The 19,756-nt window shown below is 40.2% G+C and overlaps 1 protein-coding gene across 10 annotated transcripts in view; it reads right to left on the bottom strand.

Moving 5' to 3' along the window:
- Nucleotides 1–19,756, bottom strand: part of epb41a (erythrocyte membrane protein band 4.1a) — a 161,180-nt gene that overhangs the window by 121,571 nt on the left and 19,853 nt on the right. For all 10 annotated transcript variants that reach the window (XR_007041018.1, XR_007041017.1, XR_007041016.1 and 7 more), the window contains exon 2: nt 414–730. Coding sequence is in view for 6 of the 10 variants with exons in the window: in XM_047383888.1 (XP_047239844.1) it covers nt 414–730 (317 nt within the window). In the remaining 4 variants the exon portion in view is untranslated. The remainder of the gene's footprint in view (nt 1–413; nt 731–19,756) is intronic.

Here is a 19,756-nt window from a genome sequence, read left to right as displayed (position 1 = left end):
CCATTTAACCCAACAGTCATGTTTTTGGACTGTGGTTGGAAACCAGAGTACCCAGAGAGAACTGACATCCAAACTCTATGCACAAAGACCCCCTGGCAGGAGTCGAACCGAGGCCCTTCTTGCTGCAAGTCAACAGTGCTACCAACTGTGCCACCGTGCAAGCCTAGACAAGTTCTATTTAAAATGAAAAAAATTTGAAAATGACCCCCAAAAATGTTGTTGATAACATTAATTCATGATTTAACAAGGACGAGGTTGGTTAGAGTAGCATTTTTGCATTGATGAATAAATACTTTATACTTTAAAAACTGTACTTTGTATAATGGGTATATGTCTTTGATATCAAAATTCCTTTGAAGATCTGAAACATCTGTAAGAGAGCAAATTTATTGCAGCACTGTGTGTAAGCTTACCTGAGCTTCTGCACTGCTGATTGAATGCTGGTCCAAGGCAACCTCTCCTTCTATTTTCAGTTCGGGTTCAGGGTCAGCAATTGGAGCTTTTGCTTCATCTTCCTCATCTTCCCTCTGACCCCACTCACTGTCACATTGTGAACGCCGTTTCAAGAGGGAGGAGAAGAGACGTGAGAGACCACGACCAGTAGAATTTCGATTTTGAGACTGACGGTTTTCATCCTCGGGAGAATGCATGTAAGAATCCTGGCCATCTTCCTCCTCCTGCTTTGTCTTTTCCTGGTGAATTTCCACCTCATCTGTGGTCATGTTAACAGCTGTTAAATTACATAAAAAGATTGAGTAAGTAATTAAAACCAACAACATATATATCATATATATATAAGATAAACATAACATAGTAGAGGAGTGTCTCTAATCTTTCTTTTAAGTCTCAAAAGATTTTGTCCTGCCAAGTTCCTTCAAATAAATATACAGAAAATGTCAAAAGTAAGGGGTAGGTTTTGTCATAAGCTTTGGTGAAATCAGACCTAGGCACAGAAAGGAGAAGGGGAGTTTCATAATGAAGTTGGAAAATTTATTGTGGAAGGAAACCTATGAAAGAGAGATGGAGACACAAGTGAAACTGGAGAAAACTGACAACGACAATAAACAGGCTGAACAAACGTTGTTGTAATTTGGAACACATGGAGACCAGCAGCAGGTATGTAAATCTGGAAGAAGCTGGAGCCTCACAGGTTAGGCAATTGCACAATATGACCACCCAACATTGTGCATGTGCAAAATATCCATCCAACAATTCTGGTGAATTTCAATTACTGTTTTGACTGTCAAACTCCAAAACATTATTCACCATGGGATGCCATCATTTATGTCCTTGGAAATATAATCCTTTATATCATTTAGAATCAAAAATTTTGATCTTAACAAAAATTAGATCCAAAATTATGTTTGGTAGCTCTTTTAAAGCTCTTTTAATTTTTTGAATACTAGATTATTCAATGAATAGTCGACATATAATTACTAACTGTAATTATTAGCTTCTTCACTATATAGCAGCAACACATCTTTGGTTGTTAAAGTATTTAAGGACTACATGTAACTCTAAGAGGACTGACGATATTCAATTGTCCACATAAATGCATTAGATTACATAAGCAAAGGTGGGCAATGGCTGCATTAGCCAAATCTAGATAACCACAGTCAGAAATGTGGATGCTGTAGCAACTGCAATCAAGTTAGAGAAGAAGAATGGGAAAGTACAAAAATATCCATATGTTTATTCTCCACAGGTAATAAAAATAAAAGCTTCTTTAGAGGACATTTGATCTCTTTTGTCATGCAGCTGGCATTGGCGCCCAACCCCTTCTGCCTTACATATGCAACATGACACAGCAGTAGGGTCTTGGGTAGTGGGATGATGGGCCTTGTGGGATTTGGGGAAACACCATGCCGTGCCGTGATTACTCAAAATGGTTTAAGTTCATACAAACACAGGCTCTTATAACATCAATGTGGCCTGCCTATATTGATGCTAGATTGAATCTGGAATTATTAAAGTTAATCACGCAAATACGATACCGTCTTGAGATATCCTTTTTATAGAGCAAAACCTTCCAGGCACATGTAGCCAACCATCTGCTCGACATGTTTTGCCTGAAACTCTGTGAAAGGAAACATTAAAAAATAAAAAGATAATAGGCTACATAACATTTTCTTATTCCACACGTCGTCTTTGGAGTTGTAGGTCAGTAAATGTGATACTCCATTGAGCCTGACTGGTTAAATGCAGTGTGAGAAAATAGCATTATTTTATTTAGCTATTGCTGGTGTTTTATCATAAGAATGTTGGCAATGCAGATGTACAATCTAAAGATGTAGAAAGACTTAACATACACTATAACATCATTATCTGATCTAGCTATGGTCTGGACCAGGCGACTGTGGCTCAGTAGGAAGAGTAGTTGTCTTGCAATCAGAAGGTTGTGGGTTCAATTCCAGCTTCCTCCTGCCATATGTCGATGTGCCCCTGGGCAAGGCACTTAACCTCAAGTTGCCTACCGATCTGCGTATCGGTGTATGAATGTGTGAGTGCGATTTGGTGAATGTGGCTCTAGTGTAAAGCGCTTTGAGCGGTCTGTATGACTGGAAAAGCGCTATATAAGTTCAGTCCATTTACATATTGGTAAAAGTCAAGCATTAAAGTCAAAAGTTCAGCTACTGTGACCAAATCAAATAATGTGAACTAAAGGCCCATTAAGAATATGTGAAAATTTGCACAGATATTAATGTAATAGTTTTGACATACAAGTATTATCCTTAGAGACTAAATTTGGTTTCCTCAAATACATTTTTGGAATTCATGTAACCCTCCACTCTGCCACCTGAGATGCTCAAATTGCTTGAAGTATGCTGACATATTAGCAGTGCATAAAATAACAGCTTCCCACAACATGAAGTTCCAGAAGTAGCTGACAGGCCGGGGTGCTGAGTGGACACTGGCAAAGATGCACAAGTGCTGACTGGGCAGAGAAAAACAGTGGGTTGTACAGCCCCAGGTGTACTTCACAGTGTTAGCTATACATAGGAGCGGTTGATAATTCCATGCTGATAGTTTTATTAGCATAACTACGAGGTCAGCAGTCTGCAGAGGATGCAGATTTGCAATCCAGCACTAAAAACCTCACCATTTTTCTAATAGGTTAATAAAATTAGAAAAGAAAATATTTTATTGCTTCCAAGTGCTCAACAGCTTCGGATGTTGTGAACTGTAAATTTTCCAGTAAGTTAAATCAGGTTTAGGGAACCTACATTGTCATTATAGTTAAACTTGTTACTCTAGCTTGCCATTGGTATGATGCCCTTGTACAGTGCTATGAAAACGTGTTTGCCCCCTTACAAGTTTCTAGTGATTTTGCTTTTTGTCACACGTACATTTTTTAGATCATCATGCAAATTCTATTATTGATTAAAGACAACCTGAGTAAATACAAAAGGTATTTTTAAATGATGATTTCAATCATTATAAAAAAATGCTATGAAAACAGATCTGGCCCTCTGGACCAAAAGGTCCACAGACAAAAAAAACTACCCCAGACTGGGTAGGAGTAGGGGGCCTAGGAAAGAGGGACAGAAAACCAGTGTTCTGGCGGGTGATCCAAAGGTCATCCCAGGGGGGCGACCTAGATGGGCTGCTATGCTGAAATTTGTCACTGTTATGGTGAAATTAGGTGTATCGGCCCTTTGACTGACATCTGGGCTCCCTCCATTAAGTTTTTATGTCGGATGTTGCACGTGCGCTGAGTCTTCTCCCGCTTCCTTTCACCCTGTGCAACCACTAACAGTAAAACTTTCTAAAATCATGTCAGCTTCAAAGGGTGGGAACAAACGGCGTCGTATCACGGCCTTCTTCCTGGTAGCTGCTAAGCACAAATAGGACGACTTGATTTCAATAATAGCGAGGAACAAAATGCAGCCAGTACTAGCACTGCATCAGTCATAGACAAGGGCATAATTTCGGCTGTTGGAGGACTTAACAAGCAGAAGAAATGGAGGTCTGGCATCAATCCAGCATAGAAAGAAGCCTTCCAATGGTTGAAAATAACCGCCCATGAAGCTGGTAGGCCTTCACATTGGGTTATTTGCACTCACTTTTGAACCTTTGATTTTACTGTTATGATAGCCGTGCTATTTTTGCCAACCACTTCCATGATTTCAGTGACACATACTGATGGCTAATAGTGATCATAACTATCTTTAATGTGCATTTCCATGAAAATGCCTACATTACATAGAACATCCTCTTCACACTCATAAAAATTTCTGCTGAGGACCCTGGAATCCTCAGTGGACCTCTGGAGAAGGAGACAGAGGTGAGCCCACCTGGACACCCATGTCGGAGAGCTAGGGAACTGTTAGGGTTTTTATGACTTTTTGTATTGTTTATCACTCATCTAAGTGCTTTTCCCTCCTTACATGTTACAGGAAGGGAGATGGTCACAAGAATGAGGTATGCTTTTATTCTTTTATTATTTTACTAGCAGCATCTGGGGACTATTCACCAGGTCCCCACTTCCCACTTCCTCTGTTTGTTTATAATCAAGACAGATGAACCCTAACCTTTTTGACCCCACACACACACACACACACACACACACACACACACACCCTGAATGATGTTTGAACTGTGTGTGACCAAGCATGTATAAATAAAGAGGGAGGAGTGTTAATACTTCGTAGTTTGTGACTCTGTGTCGTTCCTTACCTCTGAGTTGACTAAATAATACCTATCATTAATTTGGTCAATCCAGAGCCGGATATTATAAGAACTAAACTGATTTTATCTTTCTTTGCAGTGACTGGCGGATCTCCGGGAACAGCCTGACGTCGAGTTAAGCGCTGCCGCACAGCCGCACCTAGGCCTGGTGGCTGAAAGTCCCGGTGTGTGACGTTCGCATCTGGCCGGTGGATTATTGTCTTGCTCGATGCCAGGGTGACTGTGGAGGTCCGACAGAGTCACCTAGAAGTCAACTCCGAGGTGAGACAGTTTTAAAATACAGTACATGAGATAAGAGTAAGCGCTATATAAATGAAAGAAGAAAAGTACTTAAAAGTCGTTTGGTAGTGTGTCGCCGCAAGGACACTGCATTGGAAAGGTTTTATTTCGCCGCAAAGAAATAGTGATAAATTTAGGTAGTTATCTCGCCGTAAAGAGATTAAAAACGACTAGGCGCCGTAAAGTGAATTGGATAATTTGGTTGATAACATTCAAGGGAATGAAATTAAGTGTTGAATAATAAAGAGAGCTCATAAACTAAGTTAGGTCGACCATAAATATTGCTGAAGGGACATAAATATGTTAAAATACTAACTGTGTGAGTGCTGTTTTGTGTGTTTGGAAGACTAAGCATTTTGGAAGAATCTTAGTTGGATTCTGCTGGTCTTGTGTTTTCTTTTGCCCAGAATAGAAAGACGTATTGGTGATTCTTGGAGATAAAGGTCGGGTTTAATCCCAGAAAATTAACACCGCTGCGAATTAGTCGCAGTAGAAGGGCGTGTTAATGTCTTCTCCTTGAATCTCATGCCAATGAATTTCTATTTGGGACATTTATAGTATTGTGAACTAAAATTAAACATCATGGGGAAGAAACAAAGTAAACTAATTAACTTGGAAGGAGATGTAAAATTTATGGAGAATTATGTAAAAGGAGCAGGTATGATCTGTCATAGATGGAATAAAAAACATGGTTTCTTGGGTAAACTAAATATTAACGATATCTTAAACGTGCAAAGGGATTTTAAATTAGAAATAATAAAAACCAAGAAACCAACTAAAAAGGAACAGAGAAAGGTCGAGTATAAATTCTCAGACAAATGGCTGGAACAAAGTAAATTAAGAAACATGCAGAGGCAAGATAAGGAGGAGAAACGAAAGGAGAAGCTGACAGCTGCAGTCTTGGTGCGCCCACATGAGGAAACAGTGGTCGCATCCAGACAGCGAGGTGTTCGGCCCCCTGCCGTGCAGGAAGCAGGACAGGAGGCTGGAGTACAACAAATTGGAGGAGAGATAGAAGGAGCAGTTCCTAAAACTTCTATAAGTAAGCAAGAAAAAATAAGCAATGCTTTTAAAACAGAAGAAGAGAGCTCTTCTAGTGAGCCCTGGTCTCCTAATTCCTGGGGAGGTACAGGAGTGCGAACTAGGAGTAAAGATAAGAAAACAATTCCTAGCATGTACCCAGGCGAAGCCTTAATGGCTCACGAACAGAAATTTCATCCATCTGAAATAAATTTAGAGGGAGACACATTTCCTCTAGTTGAGGTAGCAAATCCAAACATAGGTGACGCTAATCACCCACAGCCGCCAACTATTCTAGTATATAGACCATGGACACAGGAAGACAGAACTGCTGCTTTAAAAGGTATCCCATCGATACAAGAAGGCGTAGAAGAATTTCTAGAAGCTATTACAGAACTCAGAGGAAGCTTTCATCTTAATGGCAGAGAGATGCTCCAGTGTTTTACCCAGCTGTTTGGCCACCGCTGGTGCAGAGTAGCAGGACGTTTCACTAGATGCGATGACAATGGTGACATATTGGCACATAATTCACTACATTTAAGGGACGCCTTACGCTTACTCTTTGAAAGAATTCGAAGAGTTTATATACAGACAGCAGATTATGGTAAAATCTCACAATGCAAACAGAAGGAGGAAGAGGACCCACAAGATTTCTTGGATAGGATGAGACGTGTTTTTAGAGCAAACTCTGCTATACCATATGATGAAGCACAGGCAGGAGCCTATCAGCAACAGTTGAAGAGAGCCTTTTTGCAAGGCCTTAAAATTGAACTCAGACGGTATATAGACAAACACTGGGTTCATCAAAATACAGGAACTGTTACACAAGCTTTAGAATACACGCAGCACGCTCATAAAAACAGCTATACAGGAAGCCGCAAAACCACGAACTAAACAACAAATGTTGTCCTTTCTGGGACTGTGTAATTTTTGCAGAGAATGGCTACCAGACTATGCAGCCATTGTACAACCTTTGCAATCTATGATCTATGGCAAAGACATGACTTTATAAGACAAAATCACATGGACTAAGGAGGGAGAAGTAGCATTCACAGAGCTAAAAAATCTGCTTCAAACAACAGTCACCTTAGCTCTGCCGGATTATAGCCAGCCTTTCACACTTTGTGTAGATGCATGTAAGGGTTATATGAAAGCTGTATTAACCCAACCATTTGGCTCCAAAAACAGACCTTTAGCATTTTATTCTAAAAAATTGGATTCGGTGGCATCTGGATTTCCAAATTGTTTGCAGAGCTGCATCGCAGCAGTAGAAGCTGTGAAACAGACAGCTGAAATTGTGTTGTGCCACCCGCTCACACTGAAAGTTCCTCATTCAGTGTCACTTATATTGCTACAAACTTCACTTCCTTTCTTGACTCATGCAAGGCATATTACGTTGACCTCATTGTTACTCTCACAACCAAATATAACTGCAAAGATGTGGTCCACTGAAGCCCTAGCACATTAATTCCAACAGCAGAAGATGGGAAACCACATTCTTGCAAAACAAAGGTTGAGGAAGATACAAAACCTAGGCAAGATATCTTTCAGACACCTCTGGAAAACTCACAAATAATCTTTGTAGATGGATCAGCATCAAAAGATGAATATGGAAAAAACAGAGTTGGTTATGCAGTAACCACTGAAACTAAAATTATAGAATCACAGGCCCTGCCCCATACATGCTCAGCACAGACTGCAGAGCTGTATGCTGTTATCAGAGCATGTGAACTATATGAAGGAAAAATCCTAACCATTTATACAGACAGCCAATATGTATTCAGTTCTGTTCACCATTTTGCTAAAATATGGGAAAATAGAGGGTTCAAAACATCAGCTGGAACAGAATTGACACCTTTTAATATGTTAAAACGACTGCTGTTAGCTATCCAGCTACCTGCAAAGATAGCACTTTGTAAATGTAAAGCGCATCAATCTGATGAAACCATAGAAACAAAGGGGAACACCTTTGCTGATATTTCTGCTAAAATAGCTTCGAGGCTTCCCCTCACTTTGAAAATGTCCGATCTCCTATTTATAGATACAGATGTGCTGAAAGATTCACAACAATCTGCACCAGCTGCAGAAGTTAAATCTTGGCTGAATAGAGGGGCCATAAAGAAAGATGACATTTATCATTTGGGAAATAAGCCAATATTACCAAAGAATTTATACAAGACGGCGGCCATGCGACACACGGGGTTTCCCATGTGTCGAGCGGGGGGATGGTACATTTAGTAAATCTACATTTCCATACCATAAATTTTTCTGACTATGCAAAAAACCTTTGTAGATCATGTATTATCTGCTGCAAACATAATCCACAGGGAAACATGAGACCCAAAAGAGGCCAGTTCCCAGCAGCTATTCATCCTTTTCACGAGATACACATGGATTTTATAATTATCATGGTCAGGGGGAAAGAAATATTGTTTAGTGGTTATAGATGCATTTTCAAAGTGGGTAGAAATGTACCCTGCCAAACACTGTGATGTGCTCACAGTAGCGAAGAGTTTAGTGACACATTTCTTCCCTACATATGGTATCCCACAAATCATAAGATCAGATAATGGGACTCATTTTGTAAATAATGTAATAGAACTGTGCTCTAAAGCATTAGGGTTTCAGTTAAAAACCATTGTTCTTACCACCCACAATCTACTGGGCTGGTTGAACGAACAAATGGAACAATAAAAAATAGATTAAGGAAAACAATGGAAGAAACAGGGAGGCCATGGCCTGAATGTCTATCTCTGGTTAAATTATGGATGAGAATAACTCCAAATCAAACTTGTCTTACTCCATTTGAAATAGTACATGGCAGACCTTTTCCGTTGCCATCAGAAATGGATGACATAGGAAAAGCACAGCAGGAAACATCATTAGCTGAATGAATGAATAAAATGTTACAAACAAAAGAAGTACAGTTGTCCAGTAGTCTGCCAGTAAATTCTGCTCCGATTTCACAGAACAACCTGAGGCCTGGGGACCTGGTCCTGATTAAGACACTTCACAGAAAGGACTGGAGCAGCCCCTGCTGGAAAGGACCATAATCGTGTTCTCCTGACCACACCGACAGCTCTAAAAATCGCAGAGAGACCATCCTGGATCCACAAGAGCCACTGTAAGCTAATATTGCCGTTACAGGAGCCAAACCAACCGACAGGGTAACAGGGGAAAGACCGGGTACAAAGGGGTTGGAAACCCATATGATCCAACATCTCAAACCGGCGAAGAAAACAACTGACCTGTGCCCAATTTAGCATGGCTTTTTGTAACGTGTGGACAGGACTGATAAGCCTGAGCTTAAACCTGGTAGCAGGGCTCTTTCTCTGTTTAAGACAGGATCCACAGGATGTAACATCACACGAGAAGAGATGGACAAGATGGACACTGGATCCAAAAAGCAGATGATTATGATGACATGTTGTAAATGAATATATCTTCAATGCCTGAGTGTATTCATACTTGTACTTCATAAAATGACCTTATAGCAGAAAATCGAAAGAAGGTGCTGTTTAAGTGAAATGAGAAAAATTGCAATGATGATATGAACAAGGCTTGTTTTAATTCTTTAATTTTTTTTTATTACATTTGTTTCTTTGTTTTATTATATTGTTTCACTCTGCCATGATTGGTGGTTGCCTAGGGGCAGAGGAACCGTGTAAGTGTTTCCCACAAAATAATCTGTTTTCCGTCCTGTGGGTTTGTGCTTACACAGAGTGTTTCATTTTACATGTATTTACTCATGACGTATTCGTGATAAAACAGGGGAGAACTGTTAGGGTTTTTATGACTTTTTGTATTGTTTATCCCTCATCTAAGTGCTTTTCCCTCCTTACATGTTACAGGAAGGGAGATGGTCACAAGAATGAGTTATGCTTTTATTATTTTATTATTTTACTAGCAGCATCTGGGGGCTATTCACCAGGTCCCCACTTCCCACTTCCTCTGTTTGTTTATAATTAAGACAGATGAACCCTAACCTTTCTGACCCCACACACACACACACACACACCCCCACACACACCCCCACCCTGAATGATGTTTGAACTGTGTGTGACCAAGCATGTATAAATAAAGAGGGAGGAGTGTTAACACTTCGTAGTTTGTGTTGCACAGTTACCCTTGTCGCAAGTATAACTGACTCTGTGTCGTTCCTTACCTCTGAGTTGACTAAATAATACCTATCAGGAACAGGAACAGGAGGCAGTTTGTGCTCAAACCCGTCAAAGAACTGGGGAAGGGAACAGGAAGTGATTTGTCGTCGAATCCCTCAGAGAACTCTGCAAAAGGAAAAGGATGTGGATCATCTTCCAACCCCTCAGGTGAACTCAGGAACAGGAGGTGGGTTGCCCTCAAAACCCTCAGAGAACTTGGTAACACAAACACGAGGTGACTGACATCAGATTCAATTCAGATACAGTAATATAACCTTAGGCTCATATACTAAAAGCCTCCAACGTAATCAAATATTTTTGAAAAGGAAAGTAGGCCAAAATTCCTCAGTGGTGACTTTAAAGACTCCTTACCAGTTAACACAAACTGATGATGTCAGTTGTTGCTGCTAAGGGTGGCACAATTAGTTATTAGGTGTAGGGGACAATTACTTCTTTACAGAGGGGCAGGTTGGTTTGGATAGTTTTCCTCCCTTAACAAATGAAATAATCATTTGAAACTTGACATCTTACACCAAACAAAAGGTGCTTTAGCTGGGTACCTCTGGTCATTTTCCTCCTTCTGTTACATGTATGCTGAATCCCTTGTGTTTGTCACAATTTGCAGTTGTAAAGGATCAAAGCGGCAACAGAACATCGGCAGGTGCATAGTGGATGTACTCGTACTCTTCTCGTACTTGTCGTGGAGGCAGCAGACTTAGTAGAGACACCCAGACATCCCTCTCCCCACACACCTCCTCCAGCTCCTCCGGGGGGAGCCCAAGGCGTTCCCAGGTCAGCCGAGAGACATAGTCCCTCCAGCATGTCCTGGGCTGTCCCCTGGGCCTCCTTCCGGTGGGACGAGCATGGAACACCTCCCGAGGAATGCTTCCAGGAGGCATCCGGTATAGATGCCCGAGGCACCTAAACTGGTTCCTCTCGATGTGGAGGAGCAGCGGCTCTATTCCGAGCTCCTCCTGGATGGCCGATCTCCTCACCCTATCTCTAAGAGAGTGCCCGGTCACCCTACGGAGGAAGCTCATTTCAGCCGCTTGTATCCGGGATCTCATTCTTTCAGTCATGACCCAAGGTTCATGGCCATAGAGGTGAAACTAAATTGGGAGAAACCATTACAAGGGATACGCAACTGCAAAAAGGATAAACAAAACAAGAATATTTACATTAAATGAACAGCTGATAAAACAATAGATTACAAATCAAGACAAAACAGAAAATATTTTAATTTAATCCCAATAAGTACTCCAAACTTGACATAGAAAACATATGTGAAACCAAACTCTCTTCCCATTCCCTGATGGTGCGTTCCAGAACCAATAAATGTGCACAAGCCCCCGGGGAATGTTTTACCCTGCACATCTGCTGGGAAAGGGAAATGGCAGCAGTAAGTACTCAAATTAAACTTTCATATGTTTTCCTTTAATGCAATTAAAATTTAACAGTTATTTATTATTTTGAAAAGATAATTCAATTTACCTTTATAGAAAAACCAAGATTAGGCCTGCTAAAGAAGCCACACCCCAAACAAATCGTCAGTCAGTCAGTCAGTCAGTCAGTCATTTTCTACCGCTTATTCCATAGTGGGTCGCGGGGGAGCTGGTGCCTATCTCCAGCAGTCTATGGGTGGGAGGCGGGGTACACCCTGGACAGGTCGCCAGTCCATCGCAGCCAAACAAATCGTTTGCACCCAAAACAACCAAAATAAACTGAATTGCAAAATTTGACATATTGTCTGCACATTTTAAGGTTCTTAGAAATGTCATGTTCTTAGAAATGTCATGTTCTGGGGGCAGTTCTCAATCATCGCTGTAAAAATAAAGGACATTTATTTTTCTCTGTTCTTAAAAAGTGGTTCATCGCAGAGTGTGAAGGGCACGGAATAAGAGCCAGAGAAAATTGCTAAAAAATGGAAAGTTATTTTTGTATTTCCCATTAATTAAGAGACAAATAAATGCAGGTGCTAACTGGGACTCAAAAATGTCTGCTGTCACTTTGGCCAGAAGGAGGCTTATATATAGAATACCAGATGACGAACAGAGATAATCATCTGTACATCAGTCAACAGATTTGGGTTGTCAAAAATTAAAATTATAAAATAAATGAGAATACATTTTATTTATGTAGGATTATCTAAGCTCTATTTTTTATCCAATCACAAACAAAAGCCATTACATATCTCCTATGATAAAACTCCTTGCAACACTTTTTTTCTTGCGTGTGTATCATTCCAGCACACCATCGCTGTTAATGAGATCAGCCGCTGCTGAACGCACACAAACCTGATCATGCCAAAGTGCACATAACTGTTCAAGCACGCACAGCCTAACTGTAACTGCACATCATGCAAAGGACCCACTGTGCTTTGATGTTGATAAAATAATAGGAAAAAAAAAGAAATTATAAGGCAGATTCAATACTTCATTTGCAAACTGGATGCTAAAATCACTTCTTAGCAGGTGAAAAATCACCATTTTAAGGCGACCTATTCCATGTGGTGAGAAAGACAGTGTATGCTTTAACCTTGTCACTAAACAAAACACATTGCATTATTGACTATCATTGTGTCATTGCAGAGCAATCTGAGCTAAATCAGTTTGACTATGTTGTTTAAATGTGAACATATGCCAGGGGAGGGTTTATACAGTGAAAAATGATTTTGTGTCTCCAATAAACAATTTAAACAAACACGTCGTATCTCGTTCAAATATTGCCAAAACAAACTAAACAAATTCAGTAAAATCATTGGAAAATAATTAATTTTTACATATATAAAAGTTTGATTTAAATTCTTTGCAGCACAGTGATATGTGATGTTGTTTTATCTATGAAGATCAGGCCAATAGAGTAAAATATTTCAAGCGTTTGTTTCTTTTAGTTTTGACAATTATGGCTCACAGATAAAGAATGCCCAAAAGGCAGTGTCAAAGAAAATTTGAATAGTGTGAAAGTTAAACATTGGAAACTCATGGTGTCACACCCTAATTAGCTAATTAACACAAAATACCTACAATTTCCTGAGCCTCTAAATGGTCTCTTAATTTGGGTCAGTAGGCAACACAATCATGGGGAAGACTGCTGACTTTAAAGATGTCCAGAAGACAGTCATTGACACCCTCCACAAGGAGCGTGAGATGCAATAGCATAGAAGTTGGATTTTCACAGAGTGCCACATTCAAACATATTTATAGAAAGTTGAGTGGAAGGAAAACGTGTGTTAGGAAAATGTAATGATGTAGCACCCAATTGCAGACAGGAAGGCAGGAGCGGCATAGTGATTTGAAAGATTTAATGGAAACAAAAAGAAAACAAAAACTTACAGTATGGCATGAGTGGATCTGGATCACTAACTTAAACAGATAATCCGGCAAGGAACAATGACTAATGGAGATGTTGGACCACTTTTTGCTGAATATTGGACTACTTGCACAGACACCAGGCCTCCTGGTGCTTTCGGCCATTTTGTATCCAGGACATGGCGGCTGATATGACACGCCCCAAGTCTGACATCACAGGGTGCTATATATGGAGGCCTCCATGTTGAAAACCCTGCTTTCAGCTGGAAATCTTGACATGGTTACCACGCAACTGGAGCATCCTCTGGAGAAGAAGAGATCCCACGTGGAGTCTTCATTTATTTCTCTCTCTCGTTGGCCAACGAACAATTCATAACTGAGGTTTCTGGACTAGGAAGGCCAGAAATTTCACTGTGCCGATCGAAGACGTGAGTTTAACACGTAACTAAAAACACGGAGGTCGAGGAAACGAACCGCCACCGTGTTTCATCCCTAGTCGACTGCTGATGGTCAGATCCTATTTTTCCTTTTTGTCAAGAAGGCCAAAGGACCGCTCTCTTGGAGTGTAACTGCAGACGCGCAAAATGCTTCAACCCCCCCCCTTTTTTCCCTCTCACTCGCTGCCCCAGAAGGAAGCTTCAACAAGGAGTAAAACCCATCTTTTATTTAATCTTTTATTTCTTTATTAGAAGGCCTGGGCAGGGTCAGAGGTTGTAGAGCGATCAGAATCGCTAGTTAGGATCTCATGTGTTCTGAATGATATGTGCATGTAACCTTGCTTATTGAAACTTTGATGTGTTATTTTGATATCTGGAGCCGCCGCATTCCTAGCTTTGTGCGTGTTTCACCATCTGGGAGTCAACGCGGGTGCGTTGTAAGACAGGACTATTAAAATGACCTCATGGTAAAATTCTCCATTTCCCTTTTGTCTTCAACCTCACTGCTTGCTAGCTTGCCGCCAAAAGCTTTATAACGCTTTGTGTGCTCAGGAGTTGGGGGAAGTTTTATGAGCAGAACATCACTGAGTACAGTCGGAGTGGCGCCCCCGCCCACTCTCCACTCACCACCACACCTTTTCGTCATATTCTCAATTTAGCCATAAATGCTGGTTGATTCAACACCCACTGCTGTTTTCTTTATTTTTGCTTAGTTAGATGTGTTACCCTTGTTATGTAGAATTTTGCATGTTGAGTAGGTGAAGATTAATAAATATTCACATAGATAAAGAGAGAGCGTTTTGTGTTCATTGTGTGCAAAAAGTGATTCGTCAGTCAAGATAGGGTTAAAGTTCCACACGTTTTGGCAGAAACGGTCGATTAAACAGTGACATCTCCGGCAATAGTTATTCATTATTACGGACTATTTAACGGTTGTAATTGTCAAAGTCGTTGAGCCTTAATTACAACACCAGAAACATCTCTGGTCTCGATTCATAAATGAGGATTTTGGTTAAGAAATTGATTTTGTCAAATTATGATTTGTAATTATAATTATTGATCAAGATTAATCAATCAATAATCATAACACCCAACAGAGAACTTATAAGGGAGACTAAACAAGTGCAGGGAATGGAAAGAAAATGAGGCGGCACACTACTAATTGCATGCTGGCTGCAGTGATCTAATACAGAAAACATCTACCAATAATGAGCACAGCAAAATAAGCAGAACAAGACCAGAAAGAAAATGCATAAAGTATGAATCCAAAAGAAGAACAAAAACCAAACACCCAGAGATCGTGACAGAAAGTGTGCACCAGCAACAGGAATAACATTGAGAAGATTGTCAAACAAAATCCATACAAGGATTTGGAAGAGCTTCATAAGGAGTGGACTGAGGCTGGATATTAATTTCATATTCCTCTAGTCAAGTCACTTCTGACCAAAAGACAACGTCAGAAGCATCTTACTTTGGCTAAGGAGAAAAAGAACAGGACTGTTGCTCAGTGGTCCAAAATCCTCTTTCAGCAGAAAGTAAAGTTTGTATTTCATTTGGAAAATAAGGTCCCAGGGTCTGGACGAAGAGTGGAGAGGCACAGAATCCACATTACTTCAAGTCAGTGTGACGTTTTAACAACCAGTGATGATTTGGGGTGACAAACGTTATGGAGATCTTATTTTTGAGCAGTATTTCACATTCACCCACACTAATCAAAGGTACTAAAAGCTGGTTCAATGACAATGGTGTTACTTCACTTCATTTGCCAGCAAACTGGCCTGACCTCCACCCCATAGAAAATCTATGGGATATTGTCAAGAGGAAGCAACCTTCGGATGACCTGAAGGCCACTATCAAACCAACCTTGGCTTCCATTACACTTCATCAGTGCCACAGGCTGATCACCTCCATGCCACACCACATTGATGCACTACATCATGCAAAAGAAGGCCCAACCAAGTATTGAGTGATATTTCTGATTAAAATATATTTTTTTATTCATCAATCAATCCATTTATTGTCTATATCCGCTTGTCCGTACAGGGTTGCATGGAGAGTTGGGGGTTTGACTGGTGCCTAACTCCAGCAGTCACTGGGTGAGAAGCTGGGTACACCCTACACAGGTCACCAGTCCATCACAGGGCGACACAGAGACACACACAACAAACAATCATATACAAAGACACACATAAAGACACACACACGTCTTTCTATCTTTAAAAAAGACTGCATTGACTTCCATTTATATCCCTTTCATTTTTATGGCCTAACCCTGACCCTAACCATTACCAGGACACACCTAACCCTAAAGCTAACCTAAACTCAATTCACACCATAGTGTTAAACCTAACCCTGAAACAGCACTGTTTTATGAGGCCTAGGCATCCAAGCAGCATTGTGTCAAATAAAATTATCTCGATGAAACAGTTAATTTTTATACAGTTGTATCCATAGCAGCATTGTGTCAAATAAAATTATCTCGATGAAACAGTTAATTGTTATACAGTTGTATAAATAATTTAATTTGTTATTTTAATTATCTGATGTTATGCATATAATATTGTAAAATCAGGTTTGTATTGCTGCAGATGGTTACATTAAATATTTTTTTTATTTTGTTTAGTTATCAGGTTTTTTTTATATGGATCGGTTTGCCAATCATCCTCTGAATTTACTGACTGTTTTGTTTATTAGAGTTAATATTTACTGTAAATAGAAACAAAATTAGCACAGATTTTCTGACTTTTTTAAGTTTAGTCCCTTTAGCTTTTTTCTGGCAAACAAAAAAACCCTTCTAAAATCAATGTATAAATGTAAAATGATTCATTATTGCTCTGTGATTTCATTACATATTTGGCCAGACCTTTCAATACAGAGAAAAATATTGTAATATTTCCAAGCTCCATTTTACGCATCTGTATTTCTGGCTGCATGCTGGCTTGTGTTAGAGTGCTGACAGTGAGTTTAAGCTCTAAAAGCGGCTTTAAAATTAATCTGGCAGTGTGTGGGATTACAGGATATTGTGGTCAGATGTGGCGGCTAGATGAGGCTGACTGTCTCTCACTCTTTGTCACTATTTTGTGCACTGCCCTGTTTGCACCTCTTCTTCCCCTCACGGGAATAGGGCTGTCCACTATGAGAAAACAATGCAATAGCGATATAAGTGATACATTTTATAGGGACAATATCCCTTATATTAAATCCACATGTTGCTCGGTCTTCTATTTCTTCCTTGTGTTTCCAGCACTGAGTGATGTTTAGTATCATGGACACTATTCTGTGCTAGGTGTGGGATTTGCTGCAGGGAGACTCCACCTAACAGGCTGGAAGTCTTACTGGCATGCAAAGTGTGATTTGAAATATAATAGCCAATAGTTACATTCTAAACAGACCTTTGGCACACACTGATATTGTGATTATAATATATTCATGATATATTATGCAGCCCTGTTGTCAGTTCCTTTTTGTTGTTTTCTTAAAGCAACTCAGATGTTTTTGACTCAAACCAGTCAACCTTAAAAACAAACTCCTGTTCCCCAAATTGCCACAACCCTCTCCTAAAGGAACACATACAAATTGGACTTTCTTTTGCTTATGTGTCCTGCCTAAATTTTGCCAAAACAAAGATGTTGAAAGCCAGGCTTTGTTTGTCTGTTTGTTGTGGGCTGAATTCCAACCACAAAACTTTTCAACAATTTTTAGAAATCATATAATACATCTTTTCACCTTTTATCCCCTTTTTCATGTTTAGTTAAAAGGCAAAATAATCTTCTATGTAGTTACATTAGTCTAATTACATCATCATCATAATGCTACAGTTCCACATCACAGCAGAATGTAAAATAGACTCATGACCTAAAAAAACACAGTTTTAGAGGTCACATTAAGTCATTAAGTCATTAAGTCTCTGGTCTTGCCTTGCAAAGACCTATTCTCCCTATTATTTCTAGTCACAAACAAAGGAGATTCTGATTAATAGTTGCTTTATGTGTCAGGATGTGGTCTTGGAGTTGGACCCAATATGCAGACAGGCTGACAGAGGCAGCATGGAGGGTTAAAAAGTTTAATAAATAAAACAATGAAAACTACAACCTGGCATAAGGACACCAGATGGACATAAACAGACATGGCATGAAACAAGCACTATTCACCTGTGAGGAGTCAACAAAACTGATGAGTATATATATTCCTACACACAGGTAAAAACAGGGAGACTGATGGGAATGAGGCAGATGTACTGAATAAAGCCGATTTTCTAAACAGAGACACTGAAAATAATCTTAACAGAAAATCAGAATCAGAACTTTTTTTGCCAAGTACTATAAAAAAGGAAACATATATACAGTACAGACCAAAAATTTGGACACACCTTCCCATTCAAAGAGTTTTCCTTATTTTCATGACTATGAATATTGTAGCTTCACACTGAATGCATTAAAACTATGAATTAACACATGTGGAATTATATACTGAACAAAAAAGTGTGAAACAACTGAAAATATGTCTTATATTCTAGGTTCTTCAAAGTAGCCACCTTTTGCTTTGATTACTGCTCTGCACACTCTTGGCATTCTGTTGATGAGCTTCAAGAGGTAGTCACCTGAAATGGTTTTCACTTCACAGGTGTGCCCTGTCAGGTTTAATAAGTGGCATTTCAAGCCTTGTAAATAGGGTTGGGACCATCCGTTGTGTTGTGCAGGAGGTGGATACATTACACAGCTGATAGTCCTGCTGAATAGACTGTTAGAATTTGTATTATGGCGAGAAAAAAGCAGTTAAGTAAAGAAAAACGAGTGGCCATCATTACTTTATGAAATGAAGGTCAGTCAGTCCAAACAATTGGGAAAACTTTGAAAGTGTCCCCAAGTGCAGTCACAAAAACCATCAAGCGCTACAAAGAAACTGGCTCATATGAGGACCGCCCCAGGAAAGGAAGACCAAGAGTCACCTCTGCTGCGGACGATAAGTTCATCCGAGTCACCAGCCTCAGAAATCACAGGTTTACAGCAGCTCAGATTAGAGAACAGGTCAATGCCACACAGAGTTCTAGCAGCAGACACATCTCCAGAACAATTGTTAAGAGGAGACTGTGTGATTTAGGCTTTCGTGGTAAAATAGCTGCTAGGAAACCACTGCTGAGGACAGGCAACAAGCAGAAGATACTTGTTTAGGCTAAAGAACACAAGGAATGGACATTAGACCAGTGGAAATCTATACTTTGGTCTGATGAGTCCAAGTTTGAGATCTTTGGTTCCAACCACCATGTCTTTGTGCGGCACAGAAGAGGCAAATGAATGGACTCTACATGCCTGGTTCCCACCGTGAAGCATGGAGGAGGAGGTGTGATGGTGCTTTGCTGGTGACACTGTTGGGGATTTATTCAAAATTGAAGGCATACTGAACGTCCATGGCTACCACAGCATCTTGCAGCAGCATGCAATTTCATCCGGTTTGCGTTTAGTTTTACCATCATTTATTTTTCAACAGGACAATGACCCCAAACACACCTCCAGGCTGTGTAAGAGCTATTTGACCAAGAATGAGAGTGATGGGATGCTGCGCCAGATGGCCTGGCCACCACAGTCACCGGACCTGAACCCAACTGAAATGGTTGGGGGGTAGCTGGACCGCAGAGTGAAGGCAAAAGGGCCAACAAGTGGTAAGCATCTCTGGGAACTGCTTCAAGACTGTTGGAAAACCATTTCAGATGACTTACCTCTTGAAGCTCATCAACAGAATGCCAAGAGTGCATGGAGCAGTAATCAAAGCAAAAGGTGGCTACTTTGAAGAACCTAAAATATGTTGGACCATTTGTTTGCTGAATATTGGACCATTTGCACGTTGCTGGACGCCACTATGCCCT

Source organism: Girardinichthys multiradiatus, chromosome 13, assembly GCF_021462225.1.
Source record: "Girardinichthys multiradiatus isolate DD_20200921_A chromosome 13, DD_fGirMul_XY1, whole genome shotgun sequence".
NCBI lineage: Eukaryota > Metazoa > Chordata > Actinopteri > Cyprinodontiformes > Goodeidae > Girardinichthys > Girardinichthys multiradiatus.
Note: the sequence above shows the minus strand (reverse complement) of the source record. Positions and strands in the feature narration are given on the sequence as shown.